The sequence below is a fragment of the Cebus imitator genome, unplaced genomic scaffold, assembly GCF_001604975.1.
Source record: "Cebus imitator isolate Cc_AM_T3 unplaced genomic scaffold, Cebus_imitator-1.0 Scaffold146, whole genome shotgun sequence".
Lineage (NCBI taxonomy): Eukaryota > Metazoa > Chordata > Mammalia > Primates > Cebidae > Cebus > Cebus imitator.
Genome location: NW_016107461.1, coordinates 4,917,153 through 4,939,190, shown reverse-complemented (window position 1 = coordinate 4,939,190; position 22,038 = coordinate 4,917,153). Strand labels below are relative to the sequence as shown.

The following is a 22,038-nucleotide window of genomic DNA, read 5'->3' as shown; positions in this document are numbered from 1 at the left end:
TTAATTCATCTTCTTTGAAGTCTATCTTTTCTGTGGAATTTTTTGTGGCCTAGGTTGTAGAAGTATTTCAGAGAGGTTCTGTATTGGTTTTTGCCAATTACCTGAGGGCTTCACTGGTCCTAGAACAGTTTTAATGGTTTAGCTTTGAGTTCCTGTGTTATAGTTTATATATATGCACACACACATACACACACACACACATACACGCGTTCTATACTTTGTTGTGGCAAAAGATTTTGGGGTTTTGATTTTTCACAGGTGGCTTAATTTATAGAATTGTTAACCCTCAAACCAGAGACAAGACATCACAGGTGGCTTTTTCTTTCCCTATTCACTGATGGGGTAGTTGGCACTTCTTTTCCACTGTGATTTGTTGCCTATTTTTCTAGTATCTATTCTTAAACACTTCTTTCAAGACTGTAGCTTTTTTTTCTTTATACAGAAATAGGGTCTTGCTCTGTGGCCAAAGCTGTAGGTCAGTGGCATGATCTTGGCTCACTGCAGCATCAGCCTCCAGGGTTCAAGTGATTCTCCCACTTCAGTCTCCTGAGTAGCTGGGACTACAGGCATATGCTACCACACCTGAATAATTTTTTCTTTATAGACACGGGGGTCTCAGTATGTTGCCCAGGCTGGTATTGAACTCCTGGCCTCAAACCAGATGCCTGCTTCGCATCTGGACCCACATTTGTAGCTTTATTGGACAGTTTGTGTGGTTGGTGGGCATGGTATATTTCAGTTTCAGCTGCCTAGTCTACCAGGGTCCAAATTCCTTAACTCCCGTCTACATATGTGGGTGTCAAATTCACCTTTAATGTCTATTTCTTTCTGAAATCTGTGGACTGCTACAAGATTAGCTCCCCGTTTCTCCTGGCCTTGAGTATCTTATTTTTGACACCTCTTGATATGCTAGTTCCCTATTGAAAACAATACAAATCCAAACCAATTCTTTTTGGATATATTTTATCCAGCATGTTCTTGTGAGGGAGGGGCATGTGTCAGCACACTCTACCATTTATAAAGTGAGAAGAGAGCAAAGGACTGGCCCCTGGAGAATATTAACATTTAAGAGGTGGTGGAAGAAAAGTAGCCCTTCTGAATCTACATTTAGGTCTATTAGTTAATGAGGAATGAAGGTATCAATTACTTACTTGTGTAGCATAATGTTTATAGATGAACAAAGGAACTATTTCAGAAAATTTAATATGAGGGTACCAAAGTTCTAATTTTTACTAGAAAGCATCAATCTAGAGTAGGAATATAAAATAGCAAAAATTTCTTCAGGGACTTTTAGCCTCTTACTATCCAGAGAATGTCTGTTATTTTCATTCCCTGCTCCACTTTCTCTAGCATAACCTGCTGTGAGAAAACAATGTAAAATTCACCAAAATAAATGTAGTTTCAGTAAAAATGACTACAAACTTAAAAGGTCATCTTGTTTTATGAAGGATGTATTTTAATGAATTAAAAAAGATGAATTAAGAGAATGAAGCTTGGAGAATGGAATTTTAGGTATTATTTGAGGAGATAGTTTTAGGGTAGGAAATTAGAAATCCTATCTAATATGACACTGTAAAAAATGCAGTATTCCAGCTCTCTTTTACAGAAACAAAGATGCAGCACTAGTCATTTAAGATAAAAACTGTACACATTTTAAACTATTCATTTTCCAATGTTAAGATTTTAAAAAATCATTTCTTTATATAATTGTGTTATGATTTTGCTCACTATAAATTGTCTCTCATTAATAACAGTTTAATGTAGTTTTATCTCTGTCCAGGATACTAAGTAACATTTTCACTTTCTTTTGCCCCAACTACATACATCTTTTAGGCTTCAAAGAATAGAATTTTTGTCTGGCAATTTAAAGATTAAATTCCTGTTTGCCCTCTATCCATGTCATTTAGAATTGAGAGACTTTTTTCCCTCTATGCCTGTCTCTGTATAAATTGAAAACTTTTATATTATCTTGCTATTTACATGGAAAACTACTCCTCATATTTGGTTATTTTAACCACATTTGATAGTGTAGAAGGAAAGGAAAATATTTTCTATTTTGTTCCTATAATTCCTGTGTTATGTTGACCACTACAAGAAATGATGTTTAGAGTTTGAATTGTTTTATACTCGAGTGATAACACCAATATACTGTATTTAAAAGTATAGTCTGTATTATTGTCCTTGAAATATGCTTTGTCCCTGTGCATAAGGAAGTTCATCTACCTCATTTTGCCCATTCACAGCCTCACAAAATCTGTCTATATTTTATCTCCACTAGTTTAACATCCTTTAACTTACTAAAACATTAAAACCTTGGGGATTTCAAATATATTTCAAATATACTGTATTCTACAACAGCTTTAAAAAACAAGACAAACTCCTATACAAAACCTTGGAATGCTGTTTATATCTGTCCATTGAGAAATACCTTTTGTTCTTTGTTGTTAAGCCAGTCCTGACAAAAATTTTGCTATACTCTGCTTACTAATACAGTTAGAGTAAGGGAAAAAAAGACTCCTTTATAACAGTTTTAAACTTCCTTTATTGTCAACAAAATATACAAACTAATTTTCAAGGGGATATTTTTTGTTCTAAGATATATTCACACTAGCAAGATTTTATTTATTTCAAAGACAAACATCAGCAGATAAGCCATTTTTATTTTCCAGTTTCAGTTTTATAATGTCACTGAAATCATTATCAAATCTTTAAATGATCACATCTATAATCAAAGGCTAACTGATACTGTAAATACTATATACAGTAATAGCTTTGCTGTCTTAGAAGAGATACAGAACAAAGCTTATTTGTGCCTACAGATATGATGACATCTCTTGATAAGCTTTTAAGAAATATTTGTCATACCATATGATTTTAAAAGATGGGAAAACAGGTATATTAAATGAATAGCAATTTAAAAGAAGATACTTTCATTTCTTAGATTTCAGCATTATACATTTTAATTTTTAATCATAAAAGAATTTTAAACTAACAAAATACACTACCTATAATAAATATCACATTAAAATGTGTTTGAGTCTAAGTGGGAATCTGATATTTAGTATTTAAATCCTTGAAAAAAATATATGCTTTATTGCAGAACTAGCACTTTAACAAAATACAGACAATAACACACTATCAAAATGTATGCAAATGGCAGCTATGTAATTTGTATGTTTAAGTTAAATCCATGTATTTCTTAATTTACTCTCCCTATGAACTACCACCAATATCAATATTAAAGAATTCTTTAATTTTATCATATAATACCAACACCAAAGCACCCCCTGTACCACGAAGGATATTGGAGAAGGCACCACGAAAAAAGGAATTGATACCCTCATGTTGGTATATCTTCACAAAGCAGTCTAAGGTTCCTTTATATTGCCGTTCAGCCTCACCACTCTGTATAAAGACAAAGCATTCTTCATTATATTAGTATCTTTTATCTTAAGATATTCTTCTATTAGCACTAAGGATAGATAAGATAAACACTGTGTTGAGTAGCATTGTGTTAATAGGCATATATGACTATTGTCCCTAGTGGTTAGAGACCATTCATACTTTTCAGGCACACTTGAAAACTGACCATACGTTAGGTGTAACAAATGTCAAAGGATGTCATCATGTAGACCATGATTTATTCTCTCACTGCACTGCAATTAACTGAGAAATCAATAGCAAAATAGACAAATATCATATGGGCTGGGCACAGTGTCTCATGCCTGTAGTCTCAGTACTTTGGGAGGCCGAGGCGGGAAGATCACTTGAGCCCAAGAGTTTGAGACCAACCTGGGCAACATGGCAAAACACCATCTATACAAAAACAAAAAATTAGCTGGGAGTGCTAGCACATGCCTGTGGTCCCAGCTACCTGGGAGGCTGAGGTGGGAGGATCACCTGAGCCTAGGAGGTCAAGGTTTCAGTGAGCCATGATCTTTGTGCTCCAGCCTGTGTAACAGAGTAAGACTCTTTCTCAAAAAAACAAAACAAAAATATAGTATGTTTGAATGTTAAAAAAAAAAAACGCTTCTTAGAAAATATTGAAAACCAAATGATAACTACAAAACTCCTTAGCTAAATTTGTAAGATGCAGCTTGAATGTTACGTAAATTATAAGGAAATTAATGACCTTGAAATATTAGAAAAAGCCTAAAAATTAATGAGCAACCTAAATATTTTTAGACAAAGTATAAACCTAAAGAAAGTAAAAACAAGAAAATAACTGGCAGAAATGAAGGAACTAGAAAACACACAGCACAACAACAGCACAAAAAGAGTCCAAAGTTAGGTCTTTGAAATACTTGGCTGACAAAGTTTGGAAATACTATTTGAGGAAAAAAGAGAAAAAGCCCTAAGATTATCAGAAATGGCAAAGGTAACAAAAAATGATCCAGAAATTTAAGAGCAAGATGATATTACAAAAACTTCACTACAAGTATTTTTAAAAGTCATAAGAAATGGATAAATTCCTAGAAAAGCATAATTTACCAACAGAGTAGAAAAGAACTGGAATAGTACTATAGTTAAAAATTCAATCAGTTGTTGAAAATCTTCTCATAAAGAAAACCACATGTTCAAATGGCTTAAAATGTGAGTTCAAAACATTTAATGAACATTTAATTCCAATTTTACAGAGATTATTCTAGAGAAGAGAAAAAGTGGGACGACTCCTCAACGTATTTTATGAGGCTTGCACAGCCTTGCTACTGAAGTCATACTAGAGCCATAGAAGAAGGAAAAATACAAGCCAATGTCTTTGAAACATGGATGCAAAAATACTGAACAAAACCCTGAAAGCAAAACTAGCAAGGGCTACAGAATACAATACTTAGAAACTGAGTTTATCCCAGGTATACAAGATTTAGCTCTAGAAAATAGATTAACACAATATGTAAACATATTAAAAGAAAAAAGATTTAATCATCTCAGCAGATATAGAAAGAACACGACCACCGTTCGTAATTAAAAATTGTTAAAATCCAGGAACAGAGAGGAACTGTCATTACATGATAAAGGATAACAACAAAACAACCCCACAGTTAACATTAAATTATATAACATTGAAGGCATTTTCTGTACAATTAGGAATAAGACAAGGTTGCCAGTTACTACTTTGTAAATATAACACGGAATTAGGGGTCTCAGTGAGTACAGAAAGGCAAGAAAGAGAAATAAAAGGTGTAACTGATAAGGAAGGAAAAAAGTCCTGATATTAGTTGCAGATTATATGCCTGTTTGTGTAAATAAAAACCTGGAAGGTATGTACATGCACATTCGTGTTTGTAATAGGGCTAACAAAGTTGTGGGATATAAAATAAAAATACAAACATTAAGTAGTACTTTATAGGCTTGAATTATGAAAATCATATGTTGAAGTCCTAACCCCCAGTACCTCAGAATGTATTTGGAGATAGGGGCTTTAAAGGTAATTAGGATTAAATGAGATCCCAAGAGTGAACACTAAGCCAATGTGACTGTCCTTATAAAAAGGAACAGAGAAAGAACTCTGTAAGCCCAGGGAGAAGATAGCCATTTACAAGACAAGGAGAGAAGTCTTCAGAGGAAACTAAGTCTGCTGACATCTTGATCTCAAACTTGTAGCCTTCAGAATTATGAGAAAATAAATTTGTTTAAGCCAACCACTTTTGTGAGCTACAGCAACCCTAGCAAACTAATACACACACACACACACACGACCCACATTCCCACATTTTTTTCCCTGTAATATTGTGGGATTAGGATGTAGACATCATGCTCTTGATCCTAAAACACATCAGTGTGTATTTTCTAAATATTAGGATATTTTCTTACATATCCAAAGTGTGGTTATCAAATTCAGGAAATTTAATACCATTGACCCAATCTATAGTGTATATGCAAATTTTCCATTTAAAAAAGTTTCTCAATGTGCTAAAACACAAGAGAAGAAACAAAGACATAAATGGAATAATTCTAAGTATTATCCCTAAGTGAAGTAACAGGTTAGTTTTATCCTGCCAGATTTCCCACTGGTCCTTCTAGGACCATTCTGTAGTCAATAAAAATGAGGATCATGATAGTAACTACACCTTATTGTTTTGAGAATTTAATGAAAAAGTCACTTGCCCTCATAAAACTTATGACCTGGCTATACAGAACTACTTCTTTAGCCATATCTCTGTGTATGATTTTCCCCCTGTGCTTAGAATGTTCTCTCGCTGGCTGATGTAAGGCTATTCACTGAGGTTCAGCTCTCTAGGAGGCCACATCTGACCATTTTAAGCATTTGGGCAACCCTCCTTATGTATTGCTGGAACTTACACATATTTCTATTTAAACCATTAGCTGTTGTCTTCAGTATTAGACTATGAATTTGGGTGCAGATTTTGTGTTTTTCTGTCACCGGAGCTTAGCATAGATTAAGCAGGCAAATATTTGCTGAATGAATGAATGTAATAAGTACAGGTGGTATCCCTTATCTGAAATGCTTGGAACTAGAAATGTTTCGAATTTTTTCAGATTTTGAAATATCTGCTTTATATACTTAACCAGCTGAGCATCTGAAATCCAAAAAGCTCCAATGGGCATTTCCCTTGAGCATCATGTTGGTGCTCAAAACATTTTGAATTTTGGGGTGTTCTGGATTTAGGATTTTCAGATTTGGGATGGTCAACTAGTAATAACAATAGAGATCAAATATATAAAAAATTTGGTTTAGGGACTTCTATTTAGAACATAAATCATTACAAACAAGTTTTTGTCCTTGCAGTTCAAAATTATTTACTTTCATAAAAATATTCTACCGTAAATAATGAAATATTTCAATGGCCTGTGACTGGGCTTATTCTGTTTAACATTTCAGTTAAGATAGACATACTCATCCAATTTCTGCCATAACCCTCTACCTTCCAAGCCATATATGCTACAGGAAGAGCAGGCATTTCTGTTTTGATGGCAGGTGAGGAAGCAGCTTTTCTGGCTGATGGTTATTTTAGGACAGGAAAGAATATAAGACAAAATACATCATGTATTTATTTTAGCTAAGTAAAACAAATGACCTATGCCTTTCAGCCAAAATTTCTCTTAAATTTGATTATACCTAAATATCAGAGATATTAAAAACTCAACTAAGCTTAGAAATGATAACATAAAATACCTGCATCATCATACGTCTTCTAACTGTGTCAAAGGGATAAGAAAGTATTCCAGAGCATGTAGTCACAACTTGAGCAATGAAAAAGGAGACAAGAAATGGAGTTTTCTTTGGCTTTGGTAATAAACCCTAGAAAAGAAAAATGTATCAAGTAACTATCCAAATTTCTAAAATATCCTAAATTCTTAAGTTAAAGGATAATTTTTACAAATACATGAAAGAGGGCCCAATTAGACTTAAAATGCAATAAAATAGTGGGATTTAATAGTAGCAGATCAATAAAAAGTGGAATGCCACACATGACTATATTTCGAAAGTATATTTGAAAAACATAAAGCATATTTTCCATTATAAGATTTGTTATTAATGGCACATAAAACTAGGGAAGATAGCATTCATCGACAAAAAGAAGTTCTTACATGGCTCTTCCTTGTGGGGTTGAAAAAAAGTGAAAGAATGCTTGCTTTTATCATCAACACATATTTGATGAGCAGCTTTAAAACTTTAAGCTAATGGAAAAATGTTCCTAAATTTTGCAACTCCTGCAGGCGATTACAAAGAAAAACAGAGACAGTACACACATAACTTATCTGTGATTAATGTATGAATCCTGTAATTTCCACTAACATAGCAGTCTAAAAAATACACTAAAAACTGATCTGTCCAGACCACAATAAAAATAATATTCAACTACATATATACTAATGAGGGAGGCCAGAGATAATATATAAATCAATTATAAAATGTCTCCCAAGTTTTAATCTTACTTAATAAATAATACTGATGTTAATTTCATTGCTTCTTTATGGAAGCATTATAATGTAGTTATTAGGAACAAGGATTTTTTGGCTTGCCTTTAACAAGTCAATCACTTAAATATTCCTAGCTATTTATCTTTAAACAAAGTGGGGGGGATTTTTTATTATTTATTTTAAACAATTAGAAGTATCTTTATTTTCTTTTATTTTTTTTTTATTTCAATAGGTTTTTGGGAAACAGGTGGTGTTTTGGTTACATGGGTAAGTTCTTAACTGGTGATTTCTGAGATTTAAGATGTAAAGCACTTAAAAAAGATTTCTAGAACTAAGTAATAGCTAAAAATTGGTAGCCATTATTACAATTTTTCTTTTTCCTACCACATGGAAGTATTCTTAATGTCTGAAATTAAAAGGTAAATTTCAGAACAACCTGGAGAATACAACACAGAATCGAACAGTATCCAGTAGATAACTAAGCTATAGTAGCATTTAATTAATTATGCTTTGCCTACTTCCCAAAATGAAAGTATTTAATTATTTGCATACAAAAAAGTGGTAATAGGGTTAATATAAAATCAGAAAAACTGTTAGAAGATGCCTTTCCATATACCAACAATTTGATTATGATGTAAGCTTAATTAGCATGTTTTTCATTGGCAACGTGATATACAATGAAAACACCTCAAAAGCTTAGATACATGCTTTATAACTAAAGTCAGATCCATACTACAGTTATAATTTAATTAGGTTATGGCAAAATCATGATTAAGGGAATTTCATGTCTCTCTTATTTCATCACTGATTTTTATTTTTATAATTAAAAGTAACATATCTGCTGAAAATATTATTAATTTAAAATTTATGAAATATGTCCAAGTTAATCCCCCAGATTACCTTAACTGTGTCATAAGCTCCAAAATAAGAGGCTCGGTACACAATGATGCCCTGTACTGAAACACCAAACCCTCGGTATAAACCAGGAATTCCATCTGATTTTGCTATTTTCATAATACAGTCACCTAAACCCTTGAATTGTCGCTCTTCAGGACCTAAAATAAAGCCATTTAAAATCTATTAGCAACATTATATATCCAATAAACACTTTAATCAATATTTACAGATCTAAATAATCTGAAATTTCCACTTACGAATCTAACAAAGAAGGCACAAATCAAAATTCTTCCATTATTTTACAGATAACCAAGATTTCAGGTAATATCTCAAAAGAAATTAATGGAAAATATTAATCTCTTATGCAAACAATTTATTTCAAACTTTAGTAAAATATTTTACTAAAGTTACCAGAAGTTACTAATTGAGGTTCAGAAAATACTTTGAAATGGGCCAGGTGAGATGGTTCACGCCTATAATTCCAGTGCTTTGTGAAGCCAAGGCAGAAGGACTGCTTGAGGCCAGGAGTTCCAGACCAGCTTGTGCAACGTAGTGAGACCCTGCCACTATAAAAAATAAAAAAAAATTAGCCAGGAGGCTGAGGCAGGAGGATCACTTGAGACTAGGAGATGGTGGTTTCATTGAGCTATGATTATGCCACTGTACTCCAGCCTGGGCAACAGAGTAAGACCCTGTCTCTATTAAAAACAAAAAACAAACAAACAAACAAAAAACACTTAGAAACGAAAAATTCGGCCAGGCGTGGTGACTCATGCCTGTAATCCCAGCACTTTGGGAGGCCAAGTTGGGTAGATCACAAGATCAGGAATTCAAGACCAGCTTGGTCAATATGGTGAAACCCTATCTCAACTAAAAATACAAAATTAGCCAGGCATGGTGGTGGACGCCTGTAATCCCAGCTACTCAAGAGGCTGAGGCAGGAGAACTGCTTGAACTTGGGAGACAGAGGGTGTAGTGAGCTGAGATTACGCCACTGCACTCCAGCCTGGGTGACAGAATGAGAGTCTGTCTCAAAAAAAAAAAAAGAAAGAAAGAAAGAAAAGGAATGAAAAACTCTAGGACTGTTGTAAAACAAAAAGATAAAGCTAAAATCTAGTTAAGTTTAGGATAGTTAATATTTCAGATGACGGGGTCATATTTTTCTAGTATTTTCTGGTTTTATTTTTGTTTTCCTTGACAAAGAATTCTTTGACAATGATTTAAAACTATTATATATGTACAATGTAATCTTTCAAAAATGAACTAAATCCACCTGATTGGAAAGAGAAAACAAAACTATAAAACTTACAACAAGGTAATATTATTTTCACCCTCTTATCAACAAAAATAAAATTTCAACTTCTAGTTAAATATAATAGATGAAACTCACATTTTCTTCTTTGCTCAAACCGCTGCCCCTTCCTAGACATTTTCTGATTATTTATTTAAAATTGGTATTACTCTCTTTTCATTTCCCTAGCATTTATCGTTCTCACTCACAGGCGGGTGTTGAACGATGAGAGCACATGGACACAGGGAGGGGAGCACTACACACTGGGGTCAGTTGGGGGGAAATAGGAGAGGGACGGTGGGAGGTGGGGAGCTGGGGAGGGATAGCAGGGGGAGAAATGCCAGATGTAGGTGATGAGGAGGAAGGCAGCAAATCACACTGCCACGTGTGTTCCTATGCAACAATTTTGCATGTTCTTCACATGTACCCCAAAACCTAAAATGCAATAAAATAAATAAATGGGGGGGAAAAAAAAGAGACAATATATTTTAGTTATTTCTTCATTTATTATTACTTGTGTCCTCCACTAGACTATAGAAAGTACATGAGGCATGAGCACTATGTCTTATATGGGGGGGGGGGGTGGAATGTGAATATCTGTGTGCATATATATACACGTATACACACTCACACACACCCTGTATCTGCAGGCACCCTATATTCCAGAAGGCATTCAATATTTGGTGAATGAATCTCTGTTCCCTGAAGAAACTCGATTACATTAATAATGAAATAAAACAGGTTTAAAGCCAGATAGGCCAAGAAGAGTACCTGACAGAATGAAATCCACAAAATTTAGCCAGATGGAGAGAATAGGGAGGAGTGGTAACTCACCAAATAGAGCAGAAAAAACTGAACCTATTTCCTTACAGAGGAAGATACTGTTGGGAAGCAAGCCATTTGACCACAAAAACCTCAGAAAGACTTAGAAATTAGAGGAACTAACTACTATTTCCAGGATGAAAGCAAAGGAGCAAGTAGATGCTCAATATCTACAGCCTCACCCTGAGCAGCCAAATGACTTATTGTGCTGCCACCCACAGAACTGAATACAAGGCTCCAGATTTAACTGGGCCAGCTGAGTGGCTAACACTGAAAAAAGACTCACATAAAAGTCTATTACTGTGAAATATAAGATCATCAGGGATAGTACTAACTAAAAAGAAAAAAACATATACTAAAGGATCCAGAGTAAGAGAATTGGTATCTTAAGAGCAACATTAGAAACTAGATATCAGGGTAATATTTTTATAATTGTGAAGGAAAATAATTTTAAACTCAGATTTTATATATGTCCTACCCTTTTCAAGAGAATAAGACAAATACTTTTTTTTTTAGATTTGTAAGAGCTCAATTTATTTTTTTTTCACTCTTTCTCAAAAAAAAAACAAAAAACATACTCTAAAAAAAAAAAAAAAAAAAAAAAAAAAAAGGGTATAACAACAAAAAAGGGAAGATGTGATATTTAAGTAAGGATAGAGGCAAAGGGAATCCCGAGGATGAGATTTGTGCATCTAACCTAGAAAGGAGTAACAGCTGAGACAGGAGTAAATGCATGGGAAAATCTAGGAAGGGCTTTCTAGGAAAAAAAAAAGAGACTAAGTTATAAGCAGTTTTTATGTTCACTTTTTTGTTACAACAGGCTTTCCCTCCTTTTTTGTAAGGGAAAAGAAGCAAGTAATATACTTCAGGCCCTATGATTCTACCATTTGGTTAAGAGTAAAGTTTGTAGACTTTATCTAGTAACACTATTACAGCACAATTAATGACAATAAATAACACATGGTTCAAAATACAAAAAAGGAAAAGTTAGTATTTCTAAAAATCTCATACCTTTTCCAATATCGACACCTAATCTGGTTCGGGCAAAATCTAGAGGATATACCACACATAAGGATGTTGCCCCAGCAGCTCCGCCAGAAGCCAGGTTTGCCAAAAACCACCTCCAGAACTGAAACATATTAATTAAAGTGGTTATTAAACTACAGAATCTAACTGTTTAAAATACCTGGTAAATTCTTATTTTTATAAATGTTAAAACACCAGATTTATAAGCTGCTTTTATAAAGTTAACATCTATAATAATGCATACCATGTTATCCAAAATATTTTCTCTTCATAGCCATGTATCATGTATCCTTTGTTTCATGCAATCTGCAAGACAGTTTAGATGCCGACATACTGAAATTCCAGGATATTTTAATATTCTCCAGCAAAGCAGCCCAAATTAGCAAAAGAGGTTGCATAATCATCTCTTTACACTGCATACTTTTAAAAAATTAATAGCTACATATGTTCTTAATAATGCATGCTATGATTACAATGTCAGGCACATATAGAGGCTTTAGTTGTGCCCTTTTTCTGGGAAGGATGCAGTAAGTAGTATTATGGCAAAAAACTGCAATTACTTTTTGCACCAACCTAAAATACTTCATAATGCCCCAGCTTCACTTTGTAATTTAAATATAATTAAATTTGAATAGCTCAAAAATATGTATTTAATTGTATTCCAATGTCAACATGAAAATTGGCAGACATCAATTCTAATGTACTTGTATGGCATTAAAGATAGGCCTTGCTTGTCTACTGGTTTACATGAACTATTGAAGAAGTATAATTTTTTGATAAACATTTAAAATGTGCCCTCTCCAGGTTCAGCAAGATGCTTTTCAACATCTAGTGCTTATGGGAGAAGAAAGGACTATTTGAATTGGAGCTGTTATGGAAAATCCAGGGTACAAAGTCATTCAAGCATTAAATACATTAAAGTGAATAATATTCTAGTCAAGGTCAATTTCTTGCTTCATTTTCTGGCTCGTATTTGTAACAATAAAGTGTCAGACAGCTTTGGAACTCTCAATGTTCTCTTGCCCTGGAATGCCCTTCCTTTTTTAAACAAAAAAATAGTTATTGCTTCATGCTCTAATTCAAGTTCTGCTTCTCTCATGAAATATCTAATCTCTAACCCATCTATTCATATCCTCTTCCCATAAATACTTCATCTCTGTCAGAGAATTAAAGTTGAGTCACATGACCAATATGTAAAATGTATTAACATGTTATAGACTCTTATTTTTAAAATAGCTCTTACAACCACTATCTACTTTCAATTTATAATTATTTGTATATATTAATACTCCTACAGACTATAAATTTTTTGAGGCCAGCATTATTTTTCCTTAACAGCTTTACTAAGTATAATTCACACATCATAAAATTCATCTATGTAAAGCATACAATTCAATCATTACTATAGTCACAGAGTTGTGCAACCATCACCACAGTTTAAGATATTTTCATCACATCAAAAAGAAACCCTACGCCTGTTATAAGTCAGTCCACATGCTCCCTACACCTCCTTAAGTCATAGGCAACTACTAAACTGCTTTCTGTCTTTATATATTTGCTTATTCTGGATATTTCATATAAATGAAATCATACAAGACACACTCTTTTGTGACTGGTTTCCTTCATTTTGCATAATGTTTTCAAGGGTCATCCATGTTGCAGCATGTATTAATACTTCATTCCTTTTTATTGCCAAATAATATTCAATTTTATGAACATTATCTACTCATCAGGTGCTGAACATCTGGATTGTTTCCATTTGTTTGAGGCCAAGATTCTTAATTCCTCTGTTTATTTCACAGAGCAAGTCATGATGTCCTGCCCAGAGATATGTATTAAATAAATACTTATTTAATAAAGTATGCTGGTAATGCCACTTATTGTTCCCAAACTCCCATGGATCTTTTTAAATAACATTCATGAGTTTTACTGTATAAGCAGCATATCTAATCATACAGAGATAATTAGATCAGGAGATTGCATCTGACATAAGGTTAGTTAATCCATACTGTAGTAGATGATTGGTAACCTGATAGAAAAAGATGAGCTGTGCCAGAGCCTCTTTCTTAGGAACTGAACTTTAAAGATTCAATGCTAGTTATCAATAAGAACAGAAAAGGAAAAGTTATTAATGTCTTAGACTTTTTGGAGATTGTTTAACACTATAGACCCTCTCCTAGGAAAAATTACACATGTGTAAACATATTTTTTAGTGTGGGGGTATTCTGGAAGCATTCGTGGATCCCAAGTTAAGAACCTCTGACCTTTAGAAAGGCCAAAAAGGATCACTATGATATAAATATTGAATTTAGAATAAGAAAATATCAATAGGTAAAAAAAGGTAGGCAATAATGAGAAAACATAGCAAGCACACACACTAAAAGCAGGTAATTAGAGAGAAAGATCAGGTGACTTTGGAGAGAAAGATGAAGAGTATAGCTTGGTCCCTAAAGCTGCCTTTGGCTGAAATTCAAGTGCTACTCTATCATTAAAATAAATCCTCTTTTTCCTGAGGTAATCTGACTCAATCTCTGCTTCTGAAAACCAAGTAAGTCAACCAAACAAGATATGTGGCATAAAGATTTATAAAGTAGACTTTAAGTTATATTTAATCTTTTTTCTTTCTTGATGTGAAAGAAGTCAGATCAATGACTTTTTGGGTGGATAATCACGTAATTTATCATTCAAACCAGGACACTTCCAATAGAGAAAATGGGAGCTATGAAAAAACAACAGGGGCAGATACAACATGTATAAACAGTATGGCCAATCTATGTAGTGAGGTAGGAAGGATCGAAATGGAGAAAGGCAGTAAGAATCTGCCCACATCAAGTGATGATCCTGCATTTGTGTAACAAAACCTGCCCTTCCACAATTAAGCTTGAAAATAAAACAGATCCAGAAGAGGTAGTATGTATATAAGTATAAATGAGTTTTGGTTGTTGTAAGTTAGTAACTTAAAGTACTACTATATTGTTAACAGAGAGGAACAGAGAAGAATCAGGAAGGGGAGAAGATGAAAGAGTCTAAGATTTCTGAGGAAAAATAATCGTTTATTTTAAATTGTTGACAAACAGATACTGTATGAAAGGACTCAATGATGCATCAAATAACAAATGACTTGAGACCAAAGTTGTTTATAACAACTTGTCTGGACAGGGAAGAGAGTTGGGAGCAGCTCTAGTTTTCTCCATTGAGGGTTGTGCTGAAAGCTGCTAAGGGGTGGCTGAGGAGCAGTTTATGCCCAGGCCCAGCTGAGGCTCATCCAGTCTAGTCACCTCAGGTGAGTTTGGGAATTAGATTGGAACAAACTAGTAGAGCCAATGCTTTAAGCTAAGTCCCACTTTCCTTATTCGTACCTTTTAGGTAAAGATAGCTACCTCAAAGAGTGAAGTGAAAAGTCAGTGAAACAATATATAGTAGGCACATGCTTCCCTTACCATTTTTAAAAAACTTTTTGAGATAATTTTGGATTCACATGTATTGTAAGAGTAATATGCAGAGAGACTATAAACTCTTCAACGAATTTCCCCAGTGTACTAGCAAATCTGTAGTATAAGAAATGGACATAATAAGGCCTACCCTACTCAGATTTTGTCAGTTTAACATGTACTCATTTGTGTGTTTATTCAGTTATACGCAGTTTTGTCACATGTTCAAATTCTTATGGCCATCATGGTCAACAGTTCCATGAGAAGGATCCCTCATGTCACTGTCATAATCACAGCCACTTCTTTCCCTCGTGGCAAACAGTATTCTTTTTTCCATCACTATAATTTCATCATTTCAAGAATGTTATATAAAAGCAATCAGAAAGCATATAACCTTTGAGCCTGGCTTTTTCTACCTTAAAATCCAAAGTTGGTGCACATATCAAAAGTTTGTTCCTTTTTTGTATACTGATAAAATATACATAAGATTTACCATTTTAAGTGTACAATTCAATGGCATTAAGTATGTTTGCAATGTTGTGTAAACTTCATCACTATCTATTTCCAGAACGTTTTCATCATCTAAACAGAACTCTGTAACTCATTAAACAATAACTCCCCATCTCCCCTTTCAATAGTTTAACAGAGGTTAACCACCTGTTAATCTATAATCTACCTTCTGTCACTATGAATTTGTCTATAATAAGTACTTAGGTAGAATCATACAATATTTGCCCTATCAAAAGTTTGTTTCCAGACAAGAATGTCTACTCTCACCACTTCTATTCAACATAGTAGTGGAAGTCATAGCCAGAGCAATCAGGCAAGAGAAAGAAATAAAAGGCATCGAAATAGGAAAAGAGGAAGTCAACTTACATGGGTATATAGCTAGAAAACCCTAAATATGCCTCCAAAACCGTAAATATACCTCTAGACCTGATGAATGACTTCAGTAAATTTTCCGCATACAAAAATCAATGTACAAAAGTCAGTAGCATTTCTACACACCAATCACATTCAAGTTGAGACTCAAATCAAGAACTCAATCCCATTTATAGTAGACATACACACACACACACACAAAAAAAAAAAAAATACATAGGAGTATATTTCATCAAAGAGGTGAAAGATCCATACAAGGATCTACAAAACATTGACAGAAAAAATCATACATGATACAAACTAATGGAGAAATATTCCATGCTCATGTACTGAAAGAATCAATATCATTAAAATGACCATACTACCCAAAGCAATCTACAGATCCAACACAATTCCTGTCAAATTACCAACAACAGTTTTCAAAGAATTAGAAAAAAGTATTCTAAAATTCATATGGAACCAAAAACCACAAACTAAATTGCCAAAGGAATCCCAAGCAAAAGAAAAAATTCATAGTCATCACATTACCTGACTTCAAACTATATTACAAAGCTATAGTACCCAAAACAGCATGGTGTCGGTACAAAAACAGATACATAGACCAATGGAACAGAATAAAGAACCCAGAAATAAGGCCACACACCTACAATCAACTGATCTTTGACAAAGCTGACAATAATAAACAATGAGAAAAGCACACTCTATTTAACAAATGGTGCTGGGGAAAAATGGCTACCATATGCAGAAGAATGAAACTGGGTCCCTATCCTTCACCATATACAAACATTAATGCGAGATGGATTAAAGACTAAAAGTAAATATAAGACCTCAAATTTAAAAATCCTAGACAAATGCGTAAGAAAAATTTTAAACATTGGCCTTGGCAAAGAATTGATGACTTCCTCAAAAGCAAATGCAACAGAAACAAAAATCGACAAATGGGAATTAAACTGAAGAGCTTCTGCACAACATTCAATGGAGGAAACAGACAATATACAGAATGGGAGAAAATATGTGCAGACTATGCATCTGACAAAGGACTAATAATATCCAGAATCCATAAGGAACTTAAATCGACAAGAAAAAGACCAAATAACCCCATTAAAAAACAGGCAGGCCAAGCGTGGTGGCCCACGCCTATAATCCCAGTGCTTTGGGAGGCTGATGTGGGCAGATCACGGAGTCAGGAGTTCAAGACCAGCCTGGCCAACATGGTAAAACCCTGTCTCTACTAAAAATACAAAAAAATAGCTGGGGGTAGTGGCGGGCACCTGTAATCCCAGCTACTTGGGAGGCTGAGCCAGGAGAATGGCTTGAGCCTGTAAGGCAGAGGTTGCAGTAAGCCGAGACTGTACTACTGCACTCCAGCCTGGGCAACAGAGAAAGACTCTATCTCAAAAACAAACAAAAAAAAGTGGGCAAAGGACATGAATAGACATTTCTCAAACGATGACATACAATTGGCCAACAAACATGAATAACTGCTCAACATCACTAACTGATATGGTATGGCTGTGTCCCCACTGAAATCTCAATTTGAATTGTATCTCCCAGAATTCCCACATGTTATGGGAGGGACCCAGGGGGAGGTAACTGAATCATGGGGGTCAGTCTTTTCCATGCTATTCTCATGACAGTAAGTCTCATGAGATCCAATGGATTTATCAGGGGTTTCCACTTGTGCTTCATCCTCATTTTTCTCTTGCCACCACCATGTAAGAAGTACCTTTTGCCTCCTGCTATGATTCTGAGGCCTCCCCAGCCATGTGGAACTATAAGTCCAATTAAATTGCTTTTTTCTTCACAGTCTTGGGTATGTCTTTATCAACAGTATGGAAAAAGACTAATACACTAATCATCAGAGAAATGCATATTAAAATCACAATGAGATAACATCTCACACTAGTCAGAATGGCTATTATTAAAAAGTCATAAAATAATAGATGTTGGTGATGATGTGCAAAAAAGGGAATGCTTACACATTGTTGGTGGGAATGTAAATTAGTTCAACCCCTATGGAAAACAGTATGGAGCTAAATAGAACTATCATGTAGTCCAGCAATCCTACCAATGGCTATCTATCCAAAGAAAAAGAAATTGTTACATCAAATTCTGAACTGTATGTTTATCTTAGCATGAATCACAGTAACAAAGTCACAGAATCAAACTAAGTGCCCATCAATGGATGACTGGATAAAGAAAATTTGGTACATATACACCATAGAATACTATGTAGCTTTAAATAAGAAAGTAATGAAATACTGTCCTTTGCAACAACATGGATGCAGCTGGAGGCCATTATCCTAAGTGAATTAATGCAGAAACAGAAAATCAAATACTGCATGTTGTCACTTATAAGTGGGAGCTAAACAAAGGGTACACGTGGACATAAAGATGGAAACAATAGATACTGGCAATTCTAAAAGTGGGGAGGAGAGAGGAAAGAAGGGTTAAAAAGCTACCTGTTGGGAACTATGTTGACTGTTTGGGTGATGGGTTCAACAGAAGCCCAAACCCCAGCATTACACATTATACTCATGTAACAAACATGCACGTATTCCCTGAATCTATTACTTTAAAAGTTTCTTCCTTTCTATTGCTGAGTAATATCCCATGATGTAATTTATCATAGTTTAACCATTTGCCTACTGAAGGACATCTGAGTTTTTTCCAGGTTTTGACTATTGTGAGAAAAACTGCTATTGAACATTGTGTATGTTAGTTTTTGTATGAACATGAATTTTCACTTATGAAAATGAAATTCATAAAAATTCATTCATTCATAAAAATTCCAGGATAAATGCCCACACAGAAGTGTAAACATGGGTTATATGGTAAGTGCATATTAGTTTGTAAGAGACTGCCATACTTTTTTCCAGAGTGGCAGTGTCATTTAACATTCTACCAACAATATAAGAGTGATTTGGTTTCTCTGCACTGTGACCAATTTGGTGGTGTCATTATTGTAGGTGTTTAGTGATACCTCATTGTGTTTTACCAATGACTTTAAACAATTTTTTAGGTACAATGGCTAAAAATATCAATGACTTAAAAATTTTTAAATTGACAAATAATTGTATATATTTATGGGGTAAAATGTGATATTTTGATATATATTTATATTGTTGAGTGGCCAAGCTAACTAACATATATATCATATACTTAAATTTTTCAGGTGAGAACATTTAAAACATACTCTTTTAGCAATTTTCAAATGTACATTACATTAGCTACAGTCCCATAGTCTACAACAGAGCTCTAAAACTTATTCCTCCTGTCTAAATGAAACTTTGTACCCTTGAGCAACATCTCCCCATTCCTTATTCTCCCACCCTCCACCAACCCTAGAAACCACCAGTCTACTCTGTTACTATAATATCAACATTTTAAAATTCCATATGTAAGTGGGATGTGCAAAAGTCAGTAGCAGTATTTGTCTTTCTGCACCTAGCTTACTTCACTTAGCTGGTTATTCTATGTAACAAATGACAGAATTTCTGTCTTTTATAAGGCTGAATAATATTCCACTGAATATATACATTTTCTATCCATTCATCTGCTGATGGACACTTAGGTTGCTTCCATATCTTAGCTAGTGTGAATAATGGTGCAATAAACAAGACAGTGCAAACATCTCTTCATCATGCTGATTTCAATCCTTTGGATATATAACCCAGTAGTGGGATTGCTGAATACTGTGGAAGTTCTATTTTTTTTTTTTCTTGAGATGGAGTCTTGCTCTGTTGCCTAGGCTTGAGTGCAGTGGTGCAATCTCGGCTTACTGCAATCTCTGCCTCCTGGGTTCAAGCAATTTCCTGCCTCAGTCTCTCTAGTAGCTGGGATTACAGGAATGCGCCACCACGTCTGGCTAATTTTTGTATTTTTAGTCGAGATAGGGTTTCACCATGTTGGCCAGGATGGTCTCAAACACCTGACCTCGTGATCTGTCCTGTCAGCCTCACAAAGCACTAGGATCACAGGCATGATCCACTGCACCTGGCCCTGATTTGGGTTTTTTTAGGTTATCTTTACATTATTTTCTAAAATGTCTATAGTAATTTACATTACCACCAACAGTATACAAAGGTTCTCTTTTCTCTATGGTCTTACTTTTGCATATCTTTCATCTTTTTGATAATAGTCATTCTAACAGGTGTGAGGTGATAATTCAAAGTGGTTTTAATTATCATTTCCCTGATTAGTAAGGTTCAGCATTTTTTCATATACCTGTTGTCCATTTGTATGTCTTCTTTTGAGAAATGTCTCCTTAGGTTTTTGGCCCGTTTTCTAATCCAGTCATTTGTTTTCATGCTATTAAGGTTTTTGAATTATCTATACAGCTTGTATATTAGCCCCTTGGTCAGATGTATTTTTTGGCGGGGGGCAAATATTTTGCTTGCAAATGTATTCTCCCAAGTCACGGTTGTCTCATCACTCTGTTATTTCCTTTGCTGTTCAGAAGCGTTTTAGTTTAATATAATCCCATCTGTCTATAATTTTTGCTTTTATTACTTGTGGTTTTAGGGTCATATCCAAAAAATCATTGCTCAGACCAATGTCATGGAGCTTTCCCTCAATATTTTATTCTACTAGTTTTGCAGTTTCAGGTCTTAGATTTAAATCTTTAATATGCTTTAATTTTTTTTTTTGAAAATGGGGTAAGAGGGAGAAAGATCCAAGATGGCCAATTAGGAGCAGCTCAGGATTACAGCTCCCAGTGAAAGCGCAGAGAGTGAGTGGACTCTGCATTTCCAGGTGGATTTTCATTGCGCACAGACCAGGAGATTCCCAGGCGGAAGAGCCCCATGGGTTGCCAGCGCGACTCTTTTGGCCAGCCTGGCTGTGTTGCCGGTGCCCCGGCATGGCAGTTCTCAATGCAAAATACATGGGACTGGGTGCCCGTTTAGCTGGCAAATGGAGCTCCAGGAAGGCAGAGTCACTCATTCAACTGATTAAAAAGTGGACTGAGACAGCGAGCCAGGCCAGAAGATTCCCGGGCAGGACAGTGCTATGAATCTCAGCACCAATGTTTCAGCTGGCACAGTGGGTTGCCGCACACAAAATCACAGAGCAGCTCTGAATGAACAACGGAGCCCACAGCTCAGGATTTGAGCTCCTATAAAGGACAGACTGTCTCCTTAAGGAGCTCTCTGACCCCTGTATACCCAAAGAGTCACCTCATAAAGGAGAGCTCAGACTGACACTTGGCAGATATCCTTCTGGGACAAAGACAGCAGAAGAAGAAACTGGTAGCAACCCTTATTGTTCTGCAGCCGCTGCAGGTGATCCCCAGGCAGGCAGGGCCTGGAGTGGATCTCAGCAGTCCTACAGCAGAGGGGCCAGACTGTTAGAAGGAAATCTAAGAAACAGAAATAATTTCATTCTCAACAAACTGGATGTCCAGTCAGAGACCCAATCTGAAAGTCAGCAACTACAAAGACAACAGGTGGATAAATCCACAAAGATGGGAAGAAACCAGTGCAAAAAGGCCTAAAACAGCCGAAACCAGAATGCTTCTTCTCCTACAAGGGATCACAACTCCTCATCAGCAAGGGAACAAGGCCTGATGGAGAACGAGTGTGATGAATTGACAGAATCAGGCTTTAGAAGGTGGCTAATAAGAAGCTTCTGTGAGCTAAAAGAACATGTTCTAACCCAATGCAAAGAAACTAAGAACCTTGAAAAAAGATTTGAGGAAATGCTAATGAGAATAGACAACTTAGAGAGGAATATCAATGAATTGATGGAGCTGAAAAACACAATACGAGAACTTCGTGAAGCATGCACAAGTTTTAACAGTCT

General features: G+C 35.1%; 1 protein-coding gene across 1 annotated transcript in view; it reads right to left on the bottom strand.

The window, feature by feature from the left end:
* Nucleotides 1-2,515: 2,515 nt before the first annotated feature.
* The window catches only part of SLC25A31 (solute carrier family 25 member 31), a 46,112-nt gene continuing 26,589 nt past the window's right edge, over nt 2,516-22,038 (bottom strand). The window contains exons 3-6 of the mRNA XM_017542751.2: nt 11,909-12,026; nt 8,788-8,942; nt 7,139-7,264; nt 2,516-3,405 (exon numbers count right to left, since the gene is read on the bottom strand). Of these exons, the coding sequence (XP_017398240.1) occupies nt 3,214-3,405; nt 7,139-7,264; nt 8,788-8,942; nt 11,909-12,026 (591 nt within the window). The 3' untranslated portion in view covers nt 2,516-3,213. The remainder of the gene's footprint in view (nt 3,406-7,138; nt 7,265-8,787; nt 8,943-11,908; nt 12,027-22,038) is intronic.